Source organism: Pelophylax lessonae (assembly GCF_965119305.1).
Source record: "Pelophylax lessonae genome assembly, chromosome: 7".
Lineage (NCBI taxonomy): Eukaryota > Metazoa > Chordata > Amphibia > Anura > Ranidae > Pelophylax > Pelophylax lessonae.
This window is the reverse complement of record NC_138774.1, coordinates 227,854,033-227,880,498: the sequence shown is the minus strand read 5'-3', so window position 1 is coordinate 227,880,498 and position 26,466 is coordinate 227,854,033. Positions and strand designations below refer to the sequence as shown.

General features: G+C 46.1%; 1 protein-coding gene across 1 annotated transcript in view; it reads right to left on the bottom strand.

Annotated features, from left to right (window-relative positions):
- The window catches only part of LOC309560833 (ficolin-2-like), a 112,809-nt gene extending 87,455 nt beyond the window's left edge, over positions 1-25,354 (bottom strand). The window contains exons 1-2 of the mRNA XM_082264517.1: positions 25,232-25,354; positions 19,959-20,072 (exon numbers count right to left, since the gene is read on the bottom strand). Of these exons, the coding sequence (XP_082120643.1) occupies positions 19,959-20,072; positions 25,232-25,301 (184 nt within the window). The 5' untranslated portion in view covers positions 25,302-25,354. The remainder of the gene's footprint in view (positions 1-19,958; positions 20,073-25,231) is intronic.
- Positions 25,355-26,466: the final 1,112 nt, after the last annotated feature.

Below are 26,466 nucleotides of genomic sequence, written 5' to 3'. Positions count from 1 at the left end.
TTGGACTCTAGGAAAGAAGTAAACCTAGCCCAAATCCTTTCATAGGTCTTATTCGTGCTTTGTCTTCTAGCACTCAAAAGCGTTGGTATGGCTACTTCCGGACATCCTAACGCTTCCAGCCTTCCCCTTTCAAAAACCAGACCCGAAGGTGCAGACGGGCTGGGCATGGGTGAAGGATGGAGCCCTGGGACAGCAGATCCGTCCTGAGAGGAAGAGGGACTGGGTCGCGGTAGCTCAGTTGAAACAGTAGGGGAAACCACGGTCTGTTGGGCCAGAACGGGATTACTGCAACCACTTTGACTAATTCCATCTGTACTCTCCGCAGGAATTGAAAGATGACTGGTACTGGGGGAAAGGCATAGGCCTTGTGAAACCTCCAGCAATCTGTCAGGGCATCCACCCCGAATGCTCTGGGATCTCTGTCCCTCGAGTAAAACTTCTGCAACTTCCTGTTGTTGAAGGAGGCAAATAGATCCACCTCTGGGATGAACTCCAAGGACAGGATCCAGCTGAAGACATCCTCGTGGAGAGACCACTCGTTGTTGCTGAGTTGTGTTCTCGAGAGGAAATCTGCTTGAGTGTTCTGAGCCCCTGGTATGTAAACTGCCGACAGATTGACCAGGTTTTCCTGAGCCCAGGTCATTATTGGCTCTACTTCCCGAAGCAGGGATGCACTGCGAGTTCCACCTTGTTTCCTCACATAGGCTACTGCAGTCGTGTTGTCTAACCTCAGCATGACTGAGGTGCCCCGAATGAGGTGGCTGAAGGCTAGTAGCACTTGAAAGGCCGCTCGTAGTTCCAAGATGTTGGACACTGTCTGGCGAGACCGAAAGTCCCATTTCCCTTGTGCCATCTCTGTTCCGCAATGACCGCCCCATCCGGTGTTGCTGGCGTCTGATGTCACTATCACCCAAGATATGGGGGTTATGGAGTGACAATTGCTCAAATTCTTCAGCTGTAGCCACCACGGAAGCCAACTCTTCATTGTTGTGGTTATCACAATTCGTTGGGAATTGCTGACTCCGTTCCACTGCTGAAGGAAACCCCTCTGAAAAGGTCTCATCCTCCAGAGAGCCCACTTCACCATAGGGGCTGCCGACACCATGGTGCCAATTACCCTTAGGCATTGTTTTGCTGTGAGACGGGATGCTGACAAAGCTAGAGACACTCTGTCCCTGATTACCGGAATCTTTTCTTCTGGCAGAGAGATGGTACTGTTCTTGGTGTTGAACAGCGCACCCAAAAAGACCAGGGACTGAGTGGGAATCAGATGGCTCTTCTCCCTGTTCAGGATCCAGCCAAACCTCTCTAGAGACGAGATGACCAGAGCTAGATGTTCCAGGATGACAGACTTGTCTTGGGCCAGAAGAAGGAGGTCGTCCAGGTAGTGATAAAGACGGACCTCTCTCAGTCTTATCAAGGCTACCACCGCTAATAAGACCTTCGAAAAGGTACGAGGCGACGTGGAAAGCCCGAAGGGGAGACATACAAATTGTAGATGACGCTGGCCGACCGAGAATCTCAGATATCGTTGAAACTCTGTTGACACTGGTACGTGGAAGTATGCATCCTTCAGGTCTACCGAGACCATCCAATCTCCTGGTTGAACGGCTTGCTGAATGGAGAATAGAGTCTCCATCTTGAATTTTTCGCCTTTGATGAAGCGATTCAGATGCGTCAGATCTATCACTGGTCTCCAGGCGCCGCTCTTCTTGCGCACCATGAACAGAGGAGAGTACACTCCGAGTCTTCTTTCGGACTCTGGCACTGGAACCACTGCTCCTTGAGTGACTAGCGAGTCTACGTAGGACAAGAGAATCTCTCTTTTGTCGCCTGACCGAGGAAGGGAGGTAAGAAAAAATCTGTCTCCGGGAATACTGGTGAAGGTCCAAGAATGACCTGCAGAGACCGTGTTGACGACCCAAGTATCCCGGATTGAGGCCGCCCAGACCTGCCGAAAGTGAAGGAGACGACCTCCCACCCGACCGGCCTGAGCGGGCCCAATCTCAAAAGGACTTTGTCGTGTCTCTATCCCCAGACGTATTGGTCTTGGGGCCTTTCCGAAAGGAAGACTGCCTGGATTTCCAGTTTCTTCCAAACTCCCTCCCTGGCCTATAACTGCGTGCCTCCCTGGCACGATCAGAATTTTGTCTTCTAAGAGGTGGCCTTTTTTGACCCAGAAGACGCCTATCCTGGGGGAGAAAGCCCGACTTACCGCCAGTAGCCTTGGAAATGGCGCTATCTAACTTATTCCCAAAGAGGGACGAACCCTCAAAGGGAATACGGCACCACACCTGCTTAGAAGCAGGATCAGCCAACCAAGGGCGCAACCAAAGTGCACGCTTCGCCGTAACGGATGATAGCATTCCCCGGGCTAACAGGCGAATAACATCAATAGACGCCTCCCCCAGAAAAGCTGAGGCCAGTTTCAACTCCTGGATAGGAGAATTCTTAGCTGCATCCTCGGAGAAGCTTCTGAGGGAATCATCCACGTTGTCCACCCACACTTCCATGGCTTTGGACAGAGAAGCCAGGGCCAAAACCGGTTTACAGGCAGCACCCACCGAAAGATAGACACGCTTCAAATCCGTGTCGATTTTCCTGTCAAGCGGGTCTTTGAAGGAAACAGTATCCTCAAGAGGTAAAGTTACATGCTTCACTAGTCTCATGACAGCCGCATCTACCAGAGGAGGAGTTTCCAGATGTCTGACTTCCTCTTCCTTGAATGGATAGAGCTTGGCCAATTTTGAGATCATAGAATTCTTTTTCTCCACCTTACTCCATTCTTCCGTTATAATTTCTCCTAATTCAGGAATAAACGGGAAATTCAGCCGCTCCTTGCTCAGCTGTTTAAAGAGTTTCCTCTGCTTTGGAGCCGAGACTACTGGATCTTCCCAGTTCAAAGTTTCTCTGACGGCCTTTACTAAAGGTGGAACCAAATTGAAAGAGAATCCTAAACTTGGTTCATCCTGATCCGAATCGCTATCAGACTCGAATACCGAGGGATGGCTAGGCTCAGAGGATTCAAGGGCTCTTCCGCTAGTGGTCTCTCTAACTGGAGATACAGATGGCTCTGGCGCTGGGGATTGCCGTCTATTGAAATCAGCCAGGGAGTCCTTGACTATGCGTTTGACCATGGACTCAAGATGTTGGTCAGAGCTTCCCCTTTCACCCGCTGCCCGGGAATAACAGGAGTCGCACAGCGATCTACCATCCAGTAGACGGATACCACAGCCCCAGCACTTAGTCTCGCTGGATTGGCGTGAAGACCTGGGAGGTGACCGGTCTTTACTACGGTATCTGGACTTAGATGAAGAGCCGTGTCTGGAGGAAGAACGGTGATGCTGGGGGTTAGCATGGTGGTCTTCCCGCGTGCCCTTAGGCTGTTCTGACCTAGAGGAGGAGCTGCAAAGGAAACACATAAGCAATAAAGTAATGCGGACCCCCATCCGTACGTCCCGCTCCCCCCCTTCAATGCAGCCCTACACTTACCTAAGAGAGGGCTGGTCACAGGGGAGCGGTGACGCATCCATAGGGAAGCAGCAATGACCACTAGAAAAGGCAATACAGTGCTTAGAATAGGTACAGCAAGCAGTAATGTATTAGGAGAAAGCCCCCAAGAAGGAGACCCACATACCTTGTGAAAGAAGTGCCAGCTCTTGGGACCGCCGTATACTACAGTCAGTTCCACCGCCTGTGGAACTGACAGCCGTTTAAATTCGGCGCCGGCCATGACGTCACGGCCGCGGCGTACCGCGCATGCGCGAGTATCGGCAATCGCCGCTACTGCGCATGCGCGAGCCAAGCCTCGTTCTCGGTCAGCCGGCGCGCATGCGCAGAGCGACCGAGGACGCCGAAGATGGAACGCAGAGCGTTCCACTGCGTCCACAGAGCCTCCCGGACCACCAGGAAGAGTATGGACGCAACGGAGAGCCGCACACTGGACCACCATGGAACGCTAGACCACCAGGTACATAAAAGAACAATAGGGAAAGGAAAAACACACTTACCCTTCCCACTAGACACCAGGGACACATTTAGAGCCAGACACCAGGACATCCAATCCAGCGTTGGGGCAATACAATGAGGCCCCCTACCGCAGCTGGGTCATCGGCCATGCCTTAATTAGCCTGCTTTGCCAGGCATTTTCTCGGCTCCTCTTCAACTTGCCCATCCCATACCCCGCAGCAGCAAGGGCTTATTGGGAAACCAGGTCCTGCCGACTCTCAATGACCCTGCGTCATTTAAAACGACCATACTTGTAGGAATTCGGCACCAAACAGGTGCATGGAGGAGGACAAAAAAAGAACACGAATGCTGAAAGGGAGCAAGGATTTATGGGAGTGGGGTCCTATAGGGTAGGAGTGGAGGCGGGACTACCCAAACGTATGCTGCCATGGAGTCTTTCAGGAAAAGAAAGCTCTGTTTGTGGGGAAAAAAAGGACATAAACTGCATAATTGTCAGTTAAAGTAATGCAGTGCCGAAACATAAAAAATGGCCTGGTAATTATGGGGGTAAAACCTTCCGGTCCAGAAGTGGTTAACATCAACTCTATAAATTTACCCAAATCATGTAATAACATTGGTAAATAGCAGCACTAAAAAGCTAATATAAAATGCAAAAAAAAAGTCTTATTTTTCTTTCAATGGTGTTAAACAATGCTCTAACAGTATCCACTGATCCAGTGCATAATATAGATGGAAGATGTGAGTAGCAGTAACACTTGGCAAAAGTGGAAAGACAGTTCAGTCCATTAGAGAGTGCATGTGTTTTAAATCTCTCAATCCATCTTCCTTTGTAGTGGAAAAACTGTACCCAAATTCACACTGGTCAAACAATCTTCATAACACACAAAGCGAGGCACACGTGTCACTGCTTCCCCATCACATGTACACTCACCAAATGAGTTTTCCTCACACTCGCATGCTCTCAAATGTATAGAGCAAAAGCTTACATTTTCTCTGTCCTCTTGCCTTGTGGAGTGACCCTCTGCACCCCTGCAGCCTCTTGTCCATCTCCTCCTGTGGGCAGGCTGGGGAGTGTAGTCTCTGCACCCAGGGATTGATATGGGGCCGCTGGTGATAGAGACTACATGTCCCACGATGCTTTGCAGCTGCTGGAGTCCTGACAGATCATGGGCTTCCTCCCCCTGCCAATGACGAAGAAGGGGACAGAGCAGGCAGCTGCTCTCACACAATGCAGTGTGAAGAGGGAGAGGAGCTAACAGGCTCGCTCTCACTCAGAGTCTGTAAGTGGATTAGTGAGAGGCTGTGAGGGCAACCAGCGGGGCTGCGGGTGACAGAGCACCCCCCCCCCCCACCTGAGGGCCACTTGAGCTGAATGCTGATAAGTGCCACTGTGTAGCAAGCTGCCGGGGACTGTATTAGTGCGGGAGGCAGACACTGGAGCCGGGACTCAGAAGACAGATGGGATTTTTTTTCATGCGGGGAGGGTTGGGGGGGGGGGGGTGAAAATTTCGCCCTAGGCCAAAATACAGCACTGCTCTGCGGCATGGAGTTCACCAGAACTTCACAGGTTGCTGACATCACTGAGCTGGTGGACGTTAAAGACCTTGCTCTCCTCCACCTTCCATTTGAGGATGCCCCACAGATGCTGAATAGGGTTTAGGTCTGAAGACATGCTTGGCCAGTCCATCACCTTTACCCTCAGCTTCTTTAGCAAAGCAATGGTCATCTTGGAGATGTGTTTGGGGTCGTTATCATATTAGAATACTGCCCTGTGGCCCAGTCCCTGAAGGGAGGGGATCATGCTCTGCTTCAGTATGTCACAGTACATGTTGGCATTCATGGTTCCCTCAATGAAATGTATCTCCCCAGTGCCGGCAGCCCCAGACCATGACACTCCCACCACCATGCTTGACTGCAGGCAAGACACACTTGTCTTTGTACTCCTCACCTGGTTGCCGCCACACACGCTTGACACCATCTGAACCAAACAAGTTTATCTTGAACTCATTAGACCACAGAACATGGTTGCAGTAATACATGTCCTTAGTCTGCTTGTCTTTAGGAAACTACAGGCTTTCTTGTGCATCATCTTTAGAAGAGGCTTCTTTCTGGGATGACAGCCATGCAGACCAATTTGATGCAGTGTGCGGCGTATGGTCTGATCACTGACAGGATGACCCCCCACCCCTTCAACCTCTGCAGCAATGCTGGCAGCACTTATACTGTACATCTATTTCCCAAAGACAACCCCTGGACTTGACGCTGAGCACATGCACTCAACTTCTTTATGTAGAGCAACAATTCTTTTTTTTTTTTTCAGATCTTCAGGGAGTTCTTTGCCATGAGGTGCCATGTTAATCTTCCAGTGACCAGTATGCGAGAGTGAGAGCGATAACACCAAATTTAACACAGCTGCTACCCATTCACACCTGAGACCTTGTAACACTAACAAGTCACAAATTGTGAGGGGAGTGCTATATATATGTGCAAATGTTTTAGGCAAGTATGAAGAAATGCTGTAAAGTAAGAATGCTTTCAAATTTTTTTTTATTTGTTTATTTTTATTAATTTACAAAATGCAAAGTGAGCAAACAGAAGAAAAATCAAAATCAAACAATATTTGTTGTGACCACCGATTACCTTCAAAACAGCATCAATTCTTCTAGGTACACTTGCACACAGTTTTTTCGGCTGCCTCAAATCCTTCTGTCTCTTTATTTATTCACAGACTGTCAAGGTCCTACTTTGCCTTCCTGTTGGCAGCCATCTTGGACATGTGCAGACTGCTGTCTCTTATAAGCTCTGTTTGCATCATCACTTGCCTGCTGCCTGGGCGTTGCTCAGTGATGTTGCACACCTGACTATATACATCACCTGAGGGCTTGCAGTCCTTGCCCTTGTGTTTGTGCTCCAAGGTGCATCACTGCTAGCAGTTTTCTGTTCTCTGTGTTCCTCTGTGCATGACCTGGCTTGGCTGACGACTTTCCTGGCTCTCAATTCTGTATCGGCAGACCACCCCGCATTGGCAGATGATCCGGCATCGGAAAAATTCCCGCTACTGGACTTGACTTAGATGACTACCCGCTTCTAGACTTGATCACGGCTTGGATGGCTACCCACTTCTGGACTTGACCCTGGCTGTTCCTGATTTCGCTCCTCAATCTTTTTGTGTCTGGTTTTCTGGCACCCTGACAGTACACAAGGGACATGAATCCCGACAGGTGCTACTATGCTCCCCATGCTGGTTACAAGGCTCGATCAACAAGATCACCTTTTGGGTCACTTTGCTCAGGTGTTGAAGACGTTGCTTGAACGCACAGCACACCTTGCTCCTGGTGCTGCTAGGCCGGAGGTTGCTCCTGTTGCCGCTTCTGCCCCTGCAGCTGGAGTCGCTTATACCAGAGGGATGACTGGTTCAGTCCCCCTCCCGCAGCACTATGGGGGGGGATCTGAGTCAGTGTCATGGATTCCTAAGCCAAGTGGGCATTTATTTTGAGATGGTTCCTCAGTTCCTCTGAGAGGTCCAAGGTGGGCTTCTTAATCTCGTTGCTCTCGGACAAGTCATTGGCTTGGACAAATCCCTTATTGGAGAACCATAATGCTGCGATACTCGATTACCCGAGTTTTGTTGCCTCCTTTCGTAGGGTATTCAATGTTCCTGCTCGCTCTACCTCTGCTGCTAAACTCCTCCTGTCCATTCAAACCGTTGCCGAGTATGCCGTCGAATTTCGTACCCTGGCAGCAGAGGTGGGCTGTTTTCTCTCATGGTCTCTCTGACGCATTGAAGGAGGGGTGTCAAGGCCAAGGATCTCCCTGACGAGCTCGAAGCTCTCATATCTTTCCTGATTTTGGTCGATAATAGGCTCAGGGAGAGACCATTGTTTAAGGAGCGCCTGCGGAGGCCTCCTACCAGATTGGTACCTACGTTTTCTTCCCCATCCATTGCTCCCACGCCTCCTGGGGATGGTGCATCTGGCTGTGAACCCATGCAGCTGGGGTTCACTCACCTTTCTGAGGGTGAGGGGGCCTTTAGGGGGAGGGAGGGCCGGTGCCTGTATTGCGGCCTTGGTGGGCATTTCCTGAAATCTTGTCCTACCCGTCCGGGTAACACTCGCACCTAAGGTCCTGTCAGAGGCAGATCTTGGGTGGAATTTCCTTGTCCCTGGTTTTCCGTAAAGATATTCCACTAATCACAGTTGTCCTCTCCTGGGCAGCAGGTTCCATGGTTACTCAGGCGTTGGTAGACTCAGGTGCTGGCGGTTACTTTATTGACAGTGCGTTTGTTCCTGCGAATTCCCTAACCTTGCAGCCTCGTGTTTCTCCACTAGTTATCAAGGCGATTGATGGTAGACCCCTGTAACCGCCACAGATTACACACGAGACATGTTTTCCGGTAGACATGGCGATAGGTGCAGTTCACAGGGAGTCAACCTGTTTCAAGGTTATATCATCCCCACACTACTCTTTTGTTTTGGGGTACCCTTGGCCCGCCTCATTGGTGGCTATGGGGGGGTGGGGTTTTCCACCCGGCAGAGGCGCCGATTGGCGGCCTTCTGGGGCGTAACTGTGGCGCAGAGCACTGCGCTACACCACCCCCCTTTTGTGATGTCTTGGATCATGAATGGTCCAGCCTGGACCAATCATGATTCAGGACATCCCTGTTGACCTCGTTGGGGGTGGTGCCGGTGCGTGCATCAGTCACTCACCGTCACCACCCGGTCAGCTTCCCGCCGCCGAAGAGGAGTCGAGAAGAAGCCGGCGCCGCTCACCTTCCCGCCGCAGAAGAGAGGGAGAAGCGCCGCTCCCCTTCCCGCCGCTGAACTAAGAAGAGGAGAGGCCGAGACGCCGCTCACCTTCCCGCCGGTTCCCGCAGAATGAAGAGGACTGAGTCGGAGAGAGGAGAAGCCGCCGTGACTCACAGGGCTCCAGCCTCCAGGTAAGTGCACTGCTCTGTCGGGCACGCACGCTAAACTCTGCATTGGGGACATACACAGATCAATGCATTGATGGGGGCACGCACGCTAAACTCTGCATTGGGGACATACACTGATCAATGCATTGATGGGGGCACGCACGCTAAACTCTGCATTGGGGACATACACTGATCAATGCATTGATGGGGGCACGCATGCTAAACTCTGCATTGGGGACATGGTCACTGTTCAATGCATTGAATGGGGGCATGTACGCTGGTCACTGCATTGGGGGCATGTAAGCTGGTCACTGCATTGGGGGCATGTACGCTGGTCACTGCATTGGGGGCATGTACGCTGGTCACTGCATTGAAAGGGGCATGTACGCTGGTCACTGCATTAAAGGGGGGGCCTGTACTGTGGGGTTTGTGCTAGGGGGGCCTGTATTGTGGGGTTTGTGCCACTCTGTCAGTGTATCCCATAATAGGGCCCCTGCTCCCTATTATAGGATATACTAGTACTGAGAGACCCCTTAATGTGTGATATATTGGGAGAATTTGTTCACGCAAGCAAAATGCAGGGGACAAAATGGGTGGGGTCTATAAGGAGTGGGGCTTCTGAGAAATGGGAGGGGTCAAAATAGAAGGGCGGGGTCTTGTGCCCCCATCTTAAAACTTCACCAGCCGCCACTGACTCCAAGAAGCCGTCTCCAGCTGAATGCAATTACGAGATTAGAGACAGAGAGCTCTTGGCCATTATCCTGGCTCTCAAGGAGTGGAGACACTTGCTTGAGGTTTCTGTGGTTCCAGTTCTCATTCTCTTATCATAAGAATCTGATGCATCTCTCGGAGGCCATGAGGATCACACCCCATCAGGCCAGATGGGCCTTATTCTTGTCTCTTTTTAACTAAGTGGTCTTCTATTTGCCCAGCTCCAAGAATGTTAAAGCCGATGCCTTGTCTCGCCAGTCTTCTGAGTTGTCCAGGGAGGACTCTGGTCATACCTTCAGAACATATTCTGGCTGCCATCCATGCCAACTTAACCTCTCCTCTTGGGAAACAGATCTTGGCTGCCCAACCTGATGCTCCTACAGAGAGACCTGCTGGAAAATGTTTTGTACCTGAGGGGTTGCACATCAGACCATTGCACACGTAAAACAATTCCAAGACTGCCAGTCATTCTGGTAAGAACCAGTTGTCATGGGCTATTTACCGTCAGTTCTGGTGGCCATCTCTCCGCACTGATGTTGCTGCGTATGTGGCTGCTTGATCAGTCTGTGCCCAGAACAAATCTCCCCAGCACCTTCCCTTGGGCCTACTGCATCCCATTCCCAATGGGGAACGTCCCTGGTCTCACCTGGCCATGGATTTTATTGTGGAACTTCCCGCGTCTCAAGGTTACACGGTTATCCTCATGGTTGTCGACCGGCTCTCCAAAATGTGCCACTGTGTTCCGTTTAAGCTCAGGAGCTTGCCTCTGTGTTTGCCAGGGAGGTTTTCTGCTTACACGGGTTGCCAAAGGACATTGTCTTGGACCGTGGGAGCCAGTTAGTCTCCAGGTTCTGGTGCACCTTTTGCTCCCAGTTGGGGATTCGACTCTCCTTCTCCTTGGCATACCATCTGCAGTCCAATGATGCCGCTGAGCATTCCAACCAGGCTCTGGAGCAATTTCTCCGCTGCTATATCTCTGACCATCAAGACAATTGGGTTGATCTGCTACCCTGGGCAGGGTTTGCCAGGAACTCTGCCATCAACTCGTCTTCCGGAATGTCTCTATGGCCAATTATGGGTTTGTGTTGCCTGAGTCATTCTCGCCACAGGACATCCCGGTTGTGGAGGATTAGTGATGGGCCGAAACCCCCCCCCCCCGGTTCGGTTCGCACCAGAACACCGCAATCAGAGGAAAAGTTTGTTCGAACAAACGAACCCCATTGAAGTCTATGAGACTCGAACATTGAAAATCAAACGGCCTCATTTTGAAGGCCTTAGTGCAAGTTATTGCCCAAAAAAAGTGTATGGGGGTCCGGGTACTGACCTGGGGAACATGTAGCAATGAAGAGAAATTTTAAAAACAACCTTTTTTAAATGAGCAGTGATTTACTGATTTTAATGAGGCTTAAAGTGAAACTATAAAAATTCTTTCAAATATCGTGCCTGGGGGGTACCCTGAATGTTCCTGTAAAGTAGTGCATCTCTACGATGTATGTAGCCTGCTGCAGCAATACTGAAATTTCTAAAGCAAAAAATGTCATATACAAATATACATACAAATTTCAAATTGCATGTACTTCATGTACGTCATACAGGTGCAGAAAAATTAAGCCTTGGTTGTTGGTGGTTCCTGAACACCGCAACCCCTTGCAGGTACTCTTGCTGGGCACAGGAATGAGACCTGCTGGTAATTGCATACAAATTTGAAATCGCATGTACTTGTCAGTTGTCATAGAGGTATAGAAAAATTGGGCCTTGGGTGTTGGTGGAGCCTGAACACCACAACCGCTCGCAGTTACTCTTGCTGGGCGCAGGAACGGGCCCTGCTGGTAAAAATTCCATACCAATTTGAAATTGGCAAAGATCAAGTGTTGTATGTGTTCTTATCAGTGATCTGGGGGGGGGGGGGGGCACTGTGCTGTCATCTGACCTGGCCAATGTAGGGTGGTGGCTATGCAAACTGGCTGGAGTGATGGGGACCTGGAAGGTTAGTATCGGCAGGAACTGAAATTGGGCCTTGGTTGTTGGTGGTGCCTCAACACAGCAACCCCTCGCAGTTACTTTTGCTGGGGGCAGGAATGGGACCTGCTGGTAAGAATTCCATACAAATTTGAAATCGCATGTACTTATCATACAGGTGCCAAAAATTGGGCCTTTACTGTTGGTGGTGCCAGAGCACTGTAACCAAGACCTCGCAATTACTCTTGCTGGGCGCAGGAACGGGACCTGCTGGTAAGAATTCCATACACATTTTAAATTGCATATATTGTACAGGCGCCAAAAATTGGGCCTTTGCTGTTTGGTGGTGCTTGAGCACCGCAACCCCTCACAGTTACTCTTGCTGGGCGCAGGAACGGTACCTGCTGGTAAGAATTCCATACAAATTTGAAATAGCATGTACTTGTCATACAGGTGCAAAAATATTGGGCCTTTCGTGTTGGTGGTGCCTGAACACCCTAACCCCTCACAGTTACTCTTGCTGGGCGCTGGGCACAGGGATAGGGCCTGATGTTAAAAAATATGTATGACATTTAAATTGTATGCACCTGCCATACAAGTGCAGAAAAATTAGGCCTTGGGGGTTGGTGGTGACCTAAACCAAAAACATAGCTGGAAGCTAGCAGAATCAAGGTAGAGGAATAGGATAGGCAGCATATGCAGTCTTCAAGGGATGGCAGACCCCTAGCAAATTCAATCAGTTACATCAGCATCAGGGGCTTGATAGCTCTTGTTGATCCAGGACTGGTTCATTTTGATAAAAGTCAGCTGGTCAACAGTCTGTGGACAGACGCACTCTTTTGTCCCTCACATAACCTCCAGCAGCACTGAACATCCGTTCGGAAAGTACGCTGGAAGCAGGACAGGCCAATAGCTCCATTGCATATTGAGCACGTTCTGGCCAGTGGTCCATCCTCAAGACTCAGTAACCCAGTGGATGCTGTTAGGAATGCTCCCTGTGTACACTGAAGTGTCTGCCACCTAAAGGTGAACCTAGTGCAGACTAATTGCAGTTATTGGCAACAAGTTGCCTTATTTAAACTCGTAAACAAAAAAATGCAGTGTAAGATAGGCCCTTACCCCTGTTAAGGATTAATGAAAAACATTGGGATAGAAAAAGGCGGGGCTTTGCGGGCCAGTGGGAGTAGAAGGATCAGAACCAAAACCAATTGTAAAATCAAAAAAACATTTTATTGTAGCAAGTAAAAAGCAAGCATGGGTGACCATGCATGTATGATAGCAACAAGATAACATGCAAAAATGGTTAAAATCAATTCGAACATCACTGTTTATATAGAAACATATCCCAAAAGGGATTAGAGCGAACAACAAAGCCTGTGTAGGTGGATGATGGGTCTCAAGCTGAATTCGGTCACGGTAGGTCCCCAGCAAGCCGACGCGTTTCGCTTAAGGCTTCCTCAGGGCCTGAGAGACCATAACAGACCGATGTTTCCTTTTTGAACAGTGACTTGTGTTAGGCGGCAGGGCTATAGCGATGCATAGGCAGTTCGGAAGATAATACCTCCGTGTTCACCACATATACTTTATATAGGTATCAGAAAGAAATTCCTTGCATAAAATCCGACATATTAGGTCCCAGCTGTGTCATCAAGGTCAAAGCTGCTAGATATGGCTCCACTTAAGCATCTTGGGGTATAATCACCCCTCAGCAAATGGGTATCCTCTTCCTGGTTTGTTCATTCATATGTGCGTTCACCCCCAGATCCAATCAATCTAGTGTTTATATTGTCACAAATTAAACCAGGCTCAAGGGGCTCTTTTTTCTGTGCAGTTTGTGGGAGGGATATCCCCAAACTTGTCCTACAAGATAGCAGAATTGACCTCTCCTCAGACCAAGAAATACTTCAGGCAGGTAAATAAGGCCTATATGCACGGCTATCCAATTATATGGACCCGCAGTCCTGGGCTATCCAAGCCCTCTGTGTGGTCATATGCTCGCCGTCCTCAGCAGCATTGTGTCTTTGCTGTCTTGTGTACAGCTTTACCTGTACATCTGATCCTGAACCTGCTGTTTCCTGTTGACTTCCTGATCGACCTCCTGGCTTGTCCACTACTTCGTCTGGTTGCTGCCCACCCTGTCCTTGGCTTGTTCCTGTGACCACTCTCCTGCCTTATCCTTGTCGGCTTATCTGCTTCCGGTTCTGGACTTGTTCACCTCCTGGGGACCGCGACCTGGTGTTCAGCACACAGCAAAATCCATTATCACCATCAGAGGCTCTGGTGAAGACCTGCTGTCACTTAGACTCCACACCTCGGGCTAGCCCATGTCTACCACCAGTGTGACCCGTCCGTGTTCCTGTTTTACCGGATCCCACGAGGCTACCTCTGCACGTCAGGCTCAGCCACCAGCACAGTTACAGATGCTCAGTTGGAAATGTCTCCAAGTCTGCTCTTGCACCTAGATAATCATGCACCATATGATGGAGACACTGCCAATGGTTCCTTAAACCTAACAGCCCTGGGTGCTGCTGAGGACAAAAGAACTGTTTAAAAGGCATCGGTCAGCCGGCCGCCTTCTCCACCGGCTGAACAATGCCTCCGAAACACGTCCAGAGAATGTTGACCTCCAAGTGTCTGGAAAGGGGGTACACAATTTTTTTTTTTTTTTTTTTAAGGCCTCCTCAAGATGTTTCATCCTCTGCTCCCTCTGCGAAGGCAGGATGAGCTCTGCAACTTTACCCTTGTAACGTGGATCAAGAAGGGTTAGGGTTACCAACCAGTAATTATCCCTTTCCTTGATAGCACGAATCCTCTGGTCCTTTCGCAGGCTTTGCAGAATCAAGGAGCCCATGCAACGTAAGTTGGAGGAGGCATGAGTCCTCTGGGTCACTAAGGGTGACATTGTCAGGAGCAACCTCTCCCCAACCACGTACAACTCCAGGGGTTTCTGAGGAATCAAAACCATCTCTTGAAGACTGCTATATGCTATCCTCTACATCCATGCTGCCGAAATCCTCCTCCTGTGTGTTTTGTGGCCCTGCAGGAATATCTGCATAAAGGGGGCCTTGTGAGGAAAGGAAGTCCTCCTCTTCCTCCCGCTGTTCTGTCTCAAGTGCCCTATCCATGATTCCACGCAGCATGTGCTCCAGCAGGTAGACTAGAGGGATAGTGTCACTGATGCATGCATCATCCCGGCTCACCATCCTTTTGGCCTCATCAAATAGTGACAGGACAGTGCATGCATCCTTGATTAAAAGCCACTAGCGTGGCAAAAAAAAAAGCCAAGCTCCTCTGACCCTGTCCTTGTGCCATACTCACACAAGTACTCATTGATGGCCCTTTGCTGCGTGTGCAGCCGCTGCAGCATTGCCAACGATGAGTTCCACCTGGTGGGCATGTCACAAATGAGGTGGTTGGTGGGCAGGTTGAATTCCCGTTGAATGTCAGATAAGCGAGCACTGGCATTGTACGAACGGCTGAAATGGCCACAGACTTTTCTGGCCTGCCTCAGGGGATCTTGGAAGCAAATGTATCTGCTCAAGAAATGCTGCACTACCAGATTCAGAACATGTGCCAAGCCTGGAACATGTGTCAAGTGTCCCTGTCAGAGAGTGGAGAGAAGGTTGGTGCCATTGTTGCATACAACCATTCCTGGCTCAAGCTATCATGGTGTCAACCATCTCTGAGCCTGCCCCTGCAGAGCTGACAGAATCTCTGTACTGGTGTGACTCCTATCCCCTAGACAGACCAACTGAAGCACGGCATGGCATCTTTTAGTCTGACTGCTTGTGCAGCCCTTTGAACGCTTAGGGAGCACTGCTGCTTCAGAGGACAATTGAGTAGTCAATAATGTGCACCCTTCTGCTGACTGCTCTGTCCGAGGCCAAAACACTACCTTCCACATGACGGTAGATAGCTAGAATGGCCTTGCGCAAAAAGAAATGCCTTTTTGGGACCTGCCACTGGGGTGCAGCACATTCCACAAATTCTCAAAAGGGAGCAGAGTCTAACAGATGAAAAGGCAGCAACTGTAATGCTAGCAATTTGGCCAAGCTAGCATTAAGACGCTGAGCATGTGGATGGCTGGGACAGTATTTCTTTTTACGGTTTAGCAACTGGGGTAGTGAAATTTGCCTGCTGCTCAAATGAAGCGGTGGTGTACTGCTAGCAGATTGGGTGCAAGTCTCTGTGGCACTCATTGCTATACCATCCCTCTCAATGCTGGTATTTGAGAAGGCATTAGGTATAGTAGGGTTAGAGATCACAGATGAGGAGCAAGGTGAGGTGTGCTTGTTTTGATCTGGTGGCTCTTTCAGGTGCTGTTGCCAACAGACTGCATGGCAGGTCATCATTTGCCTTGTCAAGCATGTGGTGCCCAAGCAGCTGGTGTTCTGGCCACGCTTGATCCGCTTCAAACGGATGTTGCAAACAGCAACGCTGAGGTCTACTACAAGTGCTGAATAAAGCCCACACTAATGAACTTTTGGGAGTCTGCGGGGAGTTTGTAGCACCATGCACCTGTGGAGCTCTGTGCTGTGACACAATAGGTTGGCTACTCCAATGGTGGCCTCTGGAGCACATCCTGCCTCGTTGGAGTTGTACCTTCTCCTCCTCCCCCTCCTCGATCTTGTCAGGCACCCAAGTACAGTCAGTGACCTCATCATCCCCTCCCTCCTCGTCACTGGAGCAAACTTGGCAGTATGCTTCAGCTGTGGCAACATGACTGCTGGTTTCTTGTCCGTCATTGTCACCTCCTCTCTATAGGCTCACGTTATTCCCTTCATCAACCTGCGAACCAACATCACAGCTTTCAAATTGCTGCGCATCCTGCAGCAGCATGTCACTGACACTATGATCGAATAGTTCAGGTGACTCCTCCTTGCATGATGGTGGGGCGACAGAAGTACCTGTGAAGGAGCTTGTGGAACGGGCCGCTTTGGCAGCTGCGGTGGAAGTCAAACTACTGTGAGCGTGGGTGTCAGAGGATGAGGACGGCTTATTTATCAACTCCACATGTGGCTGAATAACACGGGCAGCACCGGAAATAAAGGACAGGAGTGCTCTGCCTGCAGAGGATGCACCATGTCGACTGTGACCACCACTTTTCACAGGGGGGGAGGGGGAGAGGGAGAATATTTTAAAGCACTACAGGATTTGTTGGCTCTATATAAATGCAAATAATATTAATGCATATTTTAAAGGGAAGGGGATGTTAAATTAAAAATATAAATTTGCTACTTTTAAATAAATATAATATTGAATACACTTGCCATATGTTCTAAGTGAGGGGTCAGAAACTGGTGGCATGTGAGGCATATAAGTGGAGTTGTAAGTAATCAGCACCCTTATAGACAGTATAAGGTAGGCAGAGGACAGAGATCAACCGCCCAAGGACTGTGATCAGCAGGCTACATGGGACTCACCCTCCTTCCTCTCCCCGCGGTCCACAGTGAAAATAAAGCCCTGTTTGCCCTCTCCAGGGCCCAGCACACCTCACCCAGAATCTCCATGATGAGGAGCTCTATGCTGGTCTTGGTGTCCTGGCTCTTCTCCTTCAGATCCTCTACTGGAGTCACAGAAGCTGCCATGAACACCTGACACCGCCAGGCCACCTGGTCCTCCTATGACACAGAGGCTGCCATCTCTGCCCGCTATAGCTGAGAGAATCCCGCCGTCAGTCTAGCCAACACCGCTGCCGCCAGCAGGACCAAGGAGCTGGCTCTGCACCCCATGAACATATCCTACATAACAGCCCACATACGTACTCACTGATGCAAGTGTCCTCCTTGCGGGAAATGCAGACCAGCCCCCGTAAACTGCATGGGCGGGATCCTGAATTCATCATGATTTGACTGCTCTGGCTCTCTGTAATTTGCGTGGGCTCGCACAGCACAATTTAAGCGGCCCGCTCTCAGTGATTTCCGGCTCAGCGTGACCCACTCAAACGCAGCTCGCGACCCACCAGTGGGTCCTGACCCACAGTTTGGGAACTCCTGATATAGGGTATACGCAAGTGACCGATAAAGTACTTAACCTCCCTGGCGATAATCCTGAGTGTGGCTCGGGGGTAACTTTCAGTACCAAAAGCGGTAACCCCGAGCCACACTCGGGATTACCCCAGAATGTTACTCACCTTCCCTGCGATCTCCCACCATCCTCCCCAGCGTCCTCACACTCTCTTCCCGCTATGTGCACAGCCTATTGCCGGCACTTGCCTTCCGGTTCCCTTCCCTGCGAGCGTTGCAACACAAGGGGGTGGAACCGGCGGCAAATTGTGTGTGTAAATACACAAATTAAATGATCTAAAGCTGTGATCCTAACGGATCACACTGTATCATGCCATTTCACCACAGGATTGCACCTGGTGACTTTTCCAGTGCCCTGCCTGTGCTTTTCCAGTGCTTTGTGCCTGGAAAATTTTGAACAACCATGGCGTCCAAAAAGCATTCTTTTTTGCGCAAAAGCGCTTTTAGACAAACTGGAAAACAGCGAAACTGAGTTACTTGAAGAACTGAGCAATAGCGATTTGTGGGAAAATTCGTCATCAGGTACGGAAAGTGACGACAGCGACGATTCTGATGTCTCTTTCTGGCACATAGCTTGTGGAATTTGGGAAGTATATCAAATGATTCTTCAGAATTTCCAACGGAAATGTAATCGATAGAGATATATAGATAGATGTGATGGATATACAGTATACGCAAGTGACCGATAAAATACGCAATGATCTGATATGATGTAATCAATAGCCACATCATTAGCCATATATAGAGATGGAGATAGATAGATAGAGATCTATGTATGGTATATGATGTATGGTATGCACTACTGAATATACTTCACTATCTGATCTCTGCACAAATCTCTCTCCCTCCCTACACTTGTGCAATTGGGTCCTTCTTCAATTGCAATACCAGTTACATTATTTAATCACATGCGCTATTTTTAAAATGCAATATGTAGGCAGGACCACAAGACGGCTTAGGGACCGGTTCCAGCAACACATTTATAGCATAGAAAAAAATGTGTCCACCAATGTGGCCAGACATTTCAATGGGTGCCACAATGGGGACAAAACAGCCATGCGGGTTCAAGTCATTAAAAAGGTCAGGATACCTAGGCGAGGGGGCGATGCTTTTTGATCCCTTTGCCGTAAGGAAGTATTTTGGATCTTCCATTTGCAGAGTCGCATCCCGCTCGGACTTAACTTTGAGTGGGTTGTTAGCCATTTTTATGAGTAAATTTAGTGGTTTCCTTTCCCCCACTATTTTGGGCTCCAGGTACTTCTTTTAGATCTGATAACCTATCCAGTCATGTGTTGTGGTAGTCCCTCTCCTCCTATATCTATGATCATGCTGGTGTTCCGATAGCCACATACATTTCTGTATGGGCACATTTCCACAAAAAACCTTTTTGTGTATATTTTATATTATGATTTCATTTTCCTTTTTGGTTGGATTATATGTGTCCGTATGGTTAATATGTTGGGGATAGTTTCCTTGTAATGTATACATGGATGCATAAGTTCATGTATCCTTCTGTGGTGATAGTACACCATATGGAAGACAATGATTTTATGTGCCTATTTTTGTATAGTTTGAAGTGTATTCAGGTGTGTGCGGGTGTATACCAGCATACAGGTGCATACACATACTATACAAAGGTTCTTATATTTGTTATAGTTATTTTTCTTCTCTGTTTGTTACGTTGTATATATCTACACTTTTTCCAATGATTGGTACCTGCCCACACTGCCAAAAGTACCAATACATGGTTTAACGATCATGGTATAACTGTGCCTTATTGGCCAGGAAACTCGCCTGACCTAAACTCCACAGAGAATCTGTGGGGTATTGTCAGGAGGAAGATGAGGGACACCAGACCCAACAATGCAGATGAGCTGAAGGCCGCTGTCAAAGCAACCTGGGCTTCCATAACACCTCAGCAATGCCACAGGCTGATCGCCTCCATGCCACGCTGCATTAATACAGTAATTCAGGCAAAAGGAGCTCCGACCAAGTATTCAGTGCATACTATACTGTACATGGACATATTTTTTAGTAAGCCAACATTTCTGTATTTGAAATATTTTTTCTTTTTATTGGTCTTATGTAATATTTTAATTTTCTGAGATACTGAATTTTGGGATTTCACTAGCTGTAAGCCATATTTATCAAAATTAAAAGAAAAAAATGCTTGAAATATATCGCTCTGTGTGCAACACATCTATATAAAATATGAGTTTCAATTTTTGAATTAAATTACTGAAATCAACTTTTTGATATTCTAGTTTTGAGGTGTGTGTGTGTGTGTGTGTGTGTGTGTGTGTATGTGTGTATGTGTGTATGTATATATATATATAATATCTCATAGATGCACCTTTTTCATTAATTTGCATTCTACTTGCCTTTCAAACCAGTGGCTCCGTCTTCTCCTTTTTGCCCGGGAGATCCAGGATAACCAGGACATCCTCTGAGAATGGTCAGTTTATCTGAGTCTCCAAGTCCTATGACCTTTACATCTGCAAACAGAAGTGGGGACAGCACACACTATTAACAGGGTTACTCTGTAAATAAAGTGAAAATTCAACCATTCAGCAAGGAAGAAACACCAGTGGAAAGGGGTACACATGTCCCTGATCCCCAATAGATCGGTTATTCCTAGATCCTCCTAGAGATTGCAGGGGCAATTGGGCTGCTTGGAGTTTATTTTTACTCCGAAGAACTGTGGGCGACCTGGTAGCTTTTGAGTGAGTCTAATAGATTATCTGGTTGAGAGGAGTCCACAAGAATTAGATTCTTCTGCTAATACTGTTTACTTTTACCACATTCAATGTATAGTTAGGTGAATCTACTTTACTTTATTTCAACCAAAACTGATATTTCACATCTGAATTGACTTTGGTGGGCTGAATCACCTACTACCTTCTAGTGAGAATGCCTTACTAATAATCTCCCATCTATGTGGTCCCACAATGGATTCTCGCATCTCGTATCACACTACCCAGTTCTTTTTTTATTTTTTTCAAAACTCCTATACATAATAAGAGAAGCCCCCATCCAGTTTAATGTCTGTTAACAGGATAATTTTGCAATAACCCATCAACAAAACTGGTAAATAGTCGGTATTTTATCCCTGTGCTGACAAGATCCCCTTAATGTTACTCCATATCATGCCTTTACACCATGGGTGTCCAACCTTTTGGCTTCTCTGGGCCACATTGAATGTAGAGAAATTTTCTCGGGCCGCATATAAAATATATACTATGGTTAAGGTATATAAGTAATAAAACACTGCTGCGCCCTTCCCGTAGCACTAATTTAACACAACTAGTGGATGATCCCCTCCGAGGCAGCCTCTGCCTACAGTTAAACAGACAATGACTCACTGCTCAAGGTGGTGCAATTGCCTGATGACTCACACAGGTGCATGCCCCGGCTCGCCTCCGTGAAAACTTGATAAAAGAAAAGGAATTGGCAGCACTTCAGGTTGAGTCAAAATCCAGATTTATTGACTGGACATCCAAATATGACAATCGTGACAAGGTAGACGCGTTTCACACACTGACTGTGTGCTTAACCATTACAAAGAAAAATGGATATACCATCTCAATATATACACACACAAAAATCCAATCATCAATTAAAAAACAGGTGATACAAATAAGGGGTAAACCGTTCTCCTAATTACCGAGGACACTGATAGACCCATAAAACATCTATGTGAAACCAGTGAAAAATCAAATGTGAATGCTGTGACACAATTGTGTATGAAAAAATATATAAATGCAAAAAATCTGATAAAATCTAATAAAATCTAAATATGTATAAACTATATGTGAAAATTAATTGTATTGTATTGTGATTAAAGATATGGATAAAATTACCATTGTTTAATATGTGTCAATTATAAAATGAGAATAAAAGTGCAAAAAAATGCACAAAAAATATACAAAAATACAAGGAATAGTGACTAGATATAGATATAGATATATCTGTACAATTCGATTATGTGAATATAAAACTATGAAATAGTTTGTTGTTAAATTTTCAATTTTAAAAATGTTTTTTTTGTCAAATATATAAATCTATTCGTGCATATTAGTTGTATGGGTCAGAAGAAAATTGATCGTATAACATACACAGACCAAACGATATATGTACAATAAAAACAATTTCGAACAATATGGTTTTTAGAACAAAATAAACACATATGATCCTGTGTGTGTGTGTGTGTGTGTGTGTGTGTGTATGTGTGTATATATATATATATATATATATATATATATATATATATATATATATATTCAACCGGTCACCCATAAAAACAATTACAATCATATTGGGGTAACCGGAGAGAGAGAGATAGTTTGAGGAGATCAAGGCTACATACATCAGATTATAACACTAGATACTGAACAAGATGGGGGATCCATACATGGTAAGATCTAATTGTAGAGAATCCATAATTGGAAGGATATATGGAAGGATAGGGGATCCATACATGGTAAGATCTAATTGTAGAGAATCAATAATTGGAAGGATATATGGAGGGATAAGGGATCCATACATGGTAAGATATAATTGTAAAGAATCCATAATTGGAAGGATAAGGGATCCACACATGGTAAGATCTAATTGTAGAGAATCCATAATTGGAAGGATATATGGAGGGATATAGGCCTGGAAGATGAACAACTACACAGAGTATATTTAATATTATGCAGGATGATGGCCAAACATTTAAGCTCATTGTCCTCGGTAATTAGGAAAATGGTTTTACCCCTTATTTGTATCACCTGTTTTTTAATTGATGATTGGATTTTTGTGTGTGCGCAGTAGCGTCGCCCCCTATGTGAACGGGGCCTAAAAGTATGCAAAATCTCTGAGCACCCCAGTCAAAAATGTAAAAAAAATGAATGTCACTTATTGGGAAAACTGATGCTGGGATAATGCACATAACCACCTTTATGAAAATAACATCACATCAGAAACCTCCCCTATACATCAGAGTCCCCCCCCCCCCCCCATAAAGTCAGAGATGCCCTCATCACGTTAGAGGTCCTTCTACAAGTCAAAGTCCTCCCAACACATTGAAGTTCCCCCTAAAGATCAGGGGAACCCCCCCATCACCACAGTCAGAGGCCCTAAATCACACTGGAGACTCTCTCCTATACATGATAGCCCCCACCACCACAGAGCCCCCATCCTCCCTGGATCACAGTAGGGCTGCAACTAACAATTATTTTCATAATCGATTAGTTGGCCAATTTATTGTTTCGATTAATCGACTAATCAGATAAAAACCTCAAAAATAATATAAAACAAAAAAGTTGGTGTATAATTTAGTTAATATTCTTGAATATCTATATGCAGTGGTAAATATAAATACCCAGCTATATAGTTGGATATTTAATCCACTCTGAGACAGATATATGTATTAGAGGTTTAAATGTGGTACTTATCAGACTCGGGAGATCAATCAATATTTTTAAAAGACCGAAAACACTGTTTTTTTTTCAAATTTTCAGACCGGATTGGTATATAATATTGATGACACACTCCCTTATTAATAGGCAGGTAGCTTGTTACAAGCTCCCTGCACCTGCTGTCATTTATGCTGACCATACACAAACTACTTTTTTTTTTTTTTAGAAAACCTTTTAAAAACTTCATCCGATTTTTTTTTTTAAATCCATTAGTGGGGTCTATTCAGTGTTCCATGTCAACCACAGTGACAGGAAAATTTGAAGGAGCAGAATAGAAAACTTCTCGATCAAACAAATCTTCAAATAGTGTATGTGGTTTTTGCTCAGAAGTTATATTAATTTTAAAATGTAATGTTTAAAGCAAGTGGAATTTTCAAACGACACTGGTCCATTCAACGAATATACAAATAATTTTTGTACAAATATAGATGCTAATATTTTTGTCCAAAAATCCAATGCATTTATGTGCAGCAGAAGACCTTTTAGTAGTAGCAGCATGCTTTTTTTTTTTTTTTTTTTTTTATTTATCACCTGTCATGATGGGGTTAAAAAAAAACTAGCCCTTTATAGTAAAAAAAAGCAGATATCAGTACTGTAATAATTATAATTTCTACAGTGAAACAGTGAAAGTATTATATCTTTTATCATGTGTATGGGTTTAAAAAAAAAATATGCCTAGAAATCGGATATGCCAGATATTTTAACAGAGTCAGACATGAAGCTATATGAAGGGTGGAGGGGGGAAAATAACATTTTTATATTAAAGTAGTACTAAAAGCTGAGACTTTTTTTTTCATGGATATAATAATTTAAATATAATGCACAATACTAGTAAACGTTTACTTTCTAATGTATTGTAATGCCTCCATCACCTCTAGTCTATCGGCCTCCACCTTCTCTGGGTTCAGATGTTCATCTCCCCTGCACAGAGCCCTTAAAGTGATTGTAAATGTTGGATTTTTTCTTCTTAACAACAATCTTGTCATACTTATCCTCTCTGCGGTGACGGTGCGTGACTGACGCACGCACCGGCACCGCCCCCATTGCGACGTCAGCGGGGTCAGCAATCGTATGTCCTGGATGATGATTGGTCCAGGCTGGAGACTGGACCAATCACAGCCAGGATATCACAAAAGTGGGGGTGTCCTAGCGCTATGACCTGCGCCCAGGTTATGTCCCAGAAGGCAGCCAATCGGCGCCTCTGCTGGGTCGTAAACCCCACCCCCCCATAGCCACCACATAGGCTGGCGAACGCGATTTTTTTTTTTTTTTTTTTAAACTTTATTCTTTTTGTAATCATTTTTTTTTTTCTTTCCCTTTTTTTAGGGGGGGGGGGGGCAGCGCCCTGGCGCCCCCTATGCACAGGCCGCCACTGCCTCTGTGTAATGATTAAATGATATTGCACAGAGCAGCACTGATTCTCCTCTTCTGCCCCCCCCCCTCCCCCATGTCACTTCTGGCTCCTCCTGCCTTCAAAGTGCCCCTATAGGAAGCAGAAAAGTATAGTACTGTATAGAGTGTCCCTATAGCAAGGTAAAAATCACTTGGTTCCTTCTCTTGCCCAGGACTACATTTCCCATGAGGCATTGCTCCTCACACATTCACAGGTTTTCTGCCATCTACCATACATGTATGGAGGGTGTACTGAGCTGTATGTGCGTTATACTATATTTTCTGATATGTAAACAAATAATGCATTCTGTATGCAGGACAACTAATCGGCTGACCGATTAATCGATTACGAAAATAGTTGACTATTTTCATAATCGATTCGTTTCAGCCCTAGATCACAGAGCTCTCTAATCCAGCTCTGAACCAGGGTGAACTTGGTCTCGTGCTTGTGGCACCCCAGGAAAATTTTTAGAAACGCTGACCTAGCGATACACTTTAACGTTCTAACACTTTTTTCACTCTTATATTTTATATGTGATTTATTAATTTTACTGGTGTAATATGTGCAATTATAGTTGGTGCAGAAATTTGTGTGCTAAGATTTCTCATGTAGAGACTCCCATACCAAACACAACCAAAGCTAAACCATTAGCATGTTTCCCAGGCAGGTCACCAATGTTAGTCTATATATCACTCGGACCAGTTTAAGCAATGCCTTTATAAACAGTATGTAGCTAGTTATAAGAAAATACATTATAAAGATGAGGAAACCAGCCCAGCATTGTATATAGAGGACTTACCTGGACAGGTATCATCAGCACTACAGACAAAGGCCACTGCCCAAAGCACTATGAGTGATCGTACCCACATGATTAACAAAATTTCTTCTTCCTCCCCAGACTCCGAACTGCTCTGAGAGCAAACTGAGCAACTGAGGGGAACTCCATTGCAACTCCTCCTATTTACATTCCTCCACCCCTTGTAACACAGAGGGACTGATTTGTGAAACGATTGGAAATGAAAACGAGAAAGACATTACATTTTTTTCCCCATAGCAGCCTATCAGAAATATTTAAAACCTTATTTTATAACATTAAATTATACCTTAACCCAAAAACAAAAATATAACTGAGGCTTGTCAGTCCCTATGTGTGGTGGCTGCATTTGTTTTCATGGATTAGAACTTTTTAGCAAGCACATAGCATGTTCCTTGCACTGCAGCACATTTGATGCGCTGCTTTCCTCTCTTCCAGTCTGAGCTTTGCTGTACACTCACTGCAAGAGGCTAAAACCGAGTCATATTTAGATACTTTACCAACTTAATAATGTATTAATAAATATAGGACAGCATTATTTTGTGTGTGGGTTTTTTTTTTTTTTTTTTTTTTTTACCAGCCTAGAGTTCGACTTTAACCACTTTACCACCGGAGGATTTTGCTGTCTTCCGTCCAGGCCACTTTTTGCGATTCGGCGCTGTGCGACTTTAACTGACAATTGCGCGGTCGTGCGACGCCGTACCCAAACGAAATTTACGTCCTTTTTTTCCCACAAACAGAGCTTTCTTTTGGTGGTATTTGATCACCTGTGCGATTTTTACTTTTTGCGCTATAAACAAAAAAAGAGCGTTTATTTTGAAAAAATAACAATATTTTTCACATTTTTTTTATATGAAATTCCCCCCAAAAAAATGTAAAAATCAAATTTTTTTTAAATTTTTGGCCAATTTGTTTTCTGCTACCTATGTTTAGTAAAAAAAATCGCAATAAGCGTATTTTGATTGATTTGCGCAAAAGTTATTGCGTTTACTAACTAAGGGAAAGATTTCTGTCATTTTTGGTGTTTTTTTTTTAACGTGTAATGGCGGTGATCTGCGATTTTTTTTTTTGCGTGACTGCGACATTGCGGCGGACAGATCGGACCCTTGACTGACATTTTTGACACTTTTGGGGGTACCAGTGACATTTCTACAGTAATCAGTGCTATATATATGCACTGTTACTTTAAAAATGACACTGGCAGGGAAGGGGTTAATTTT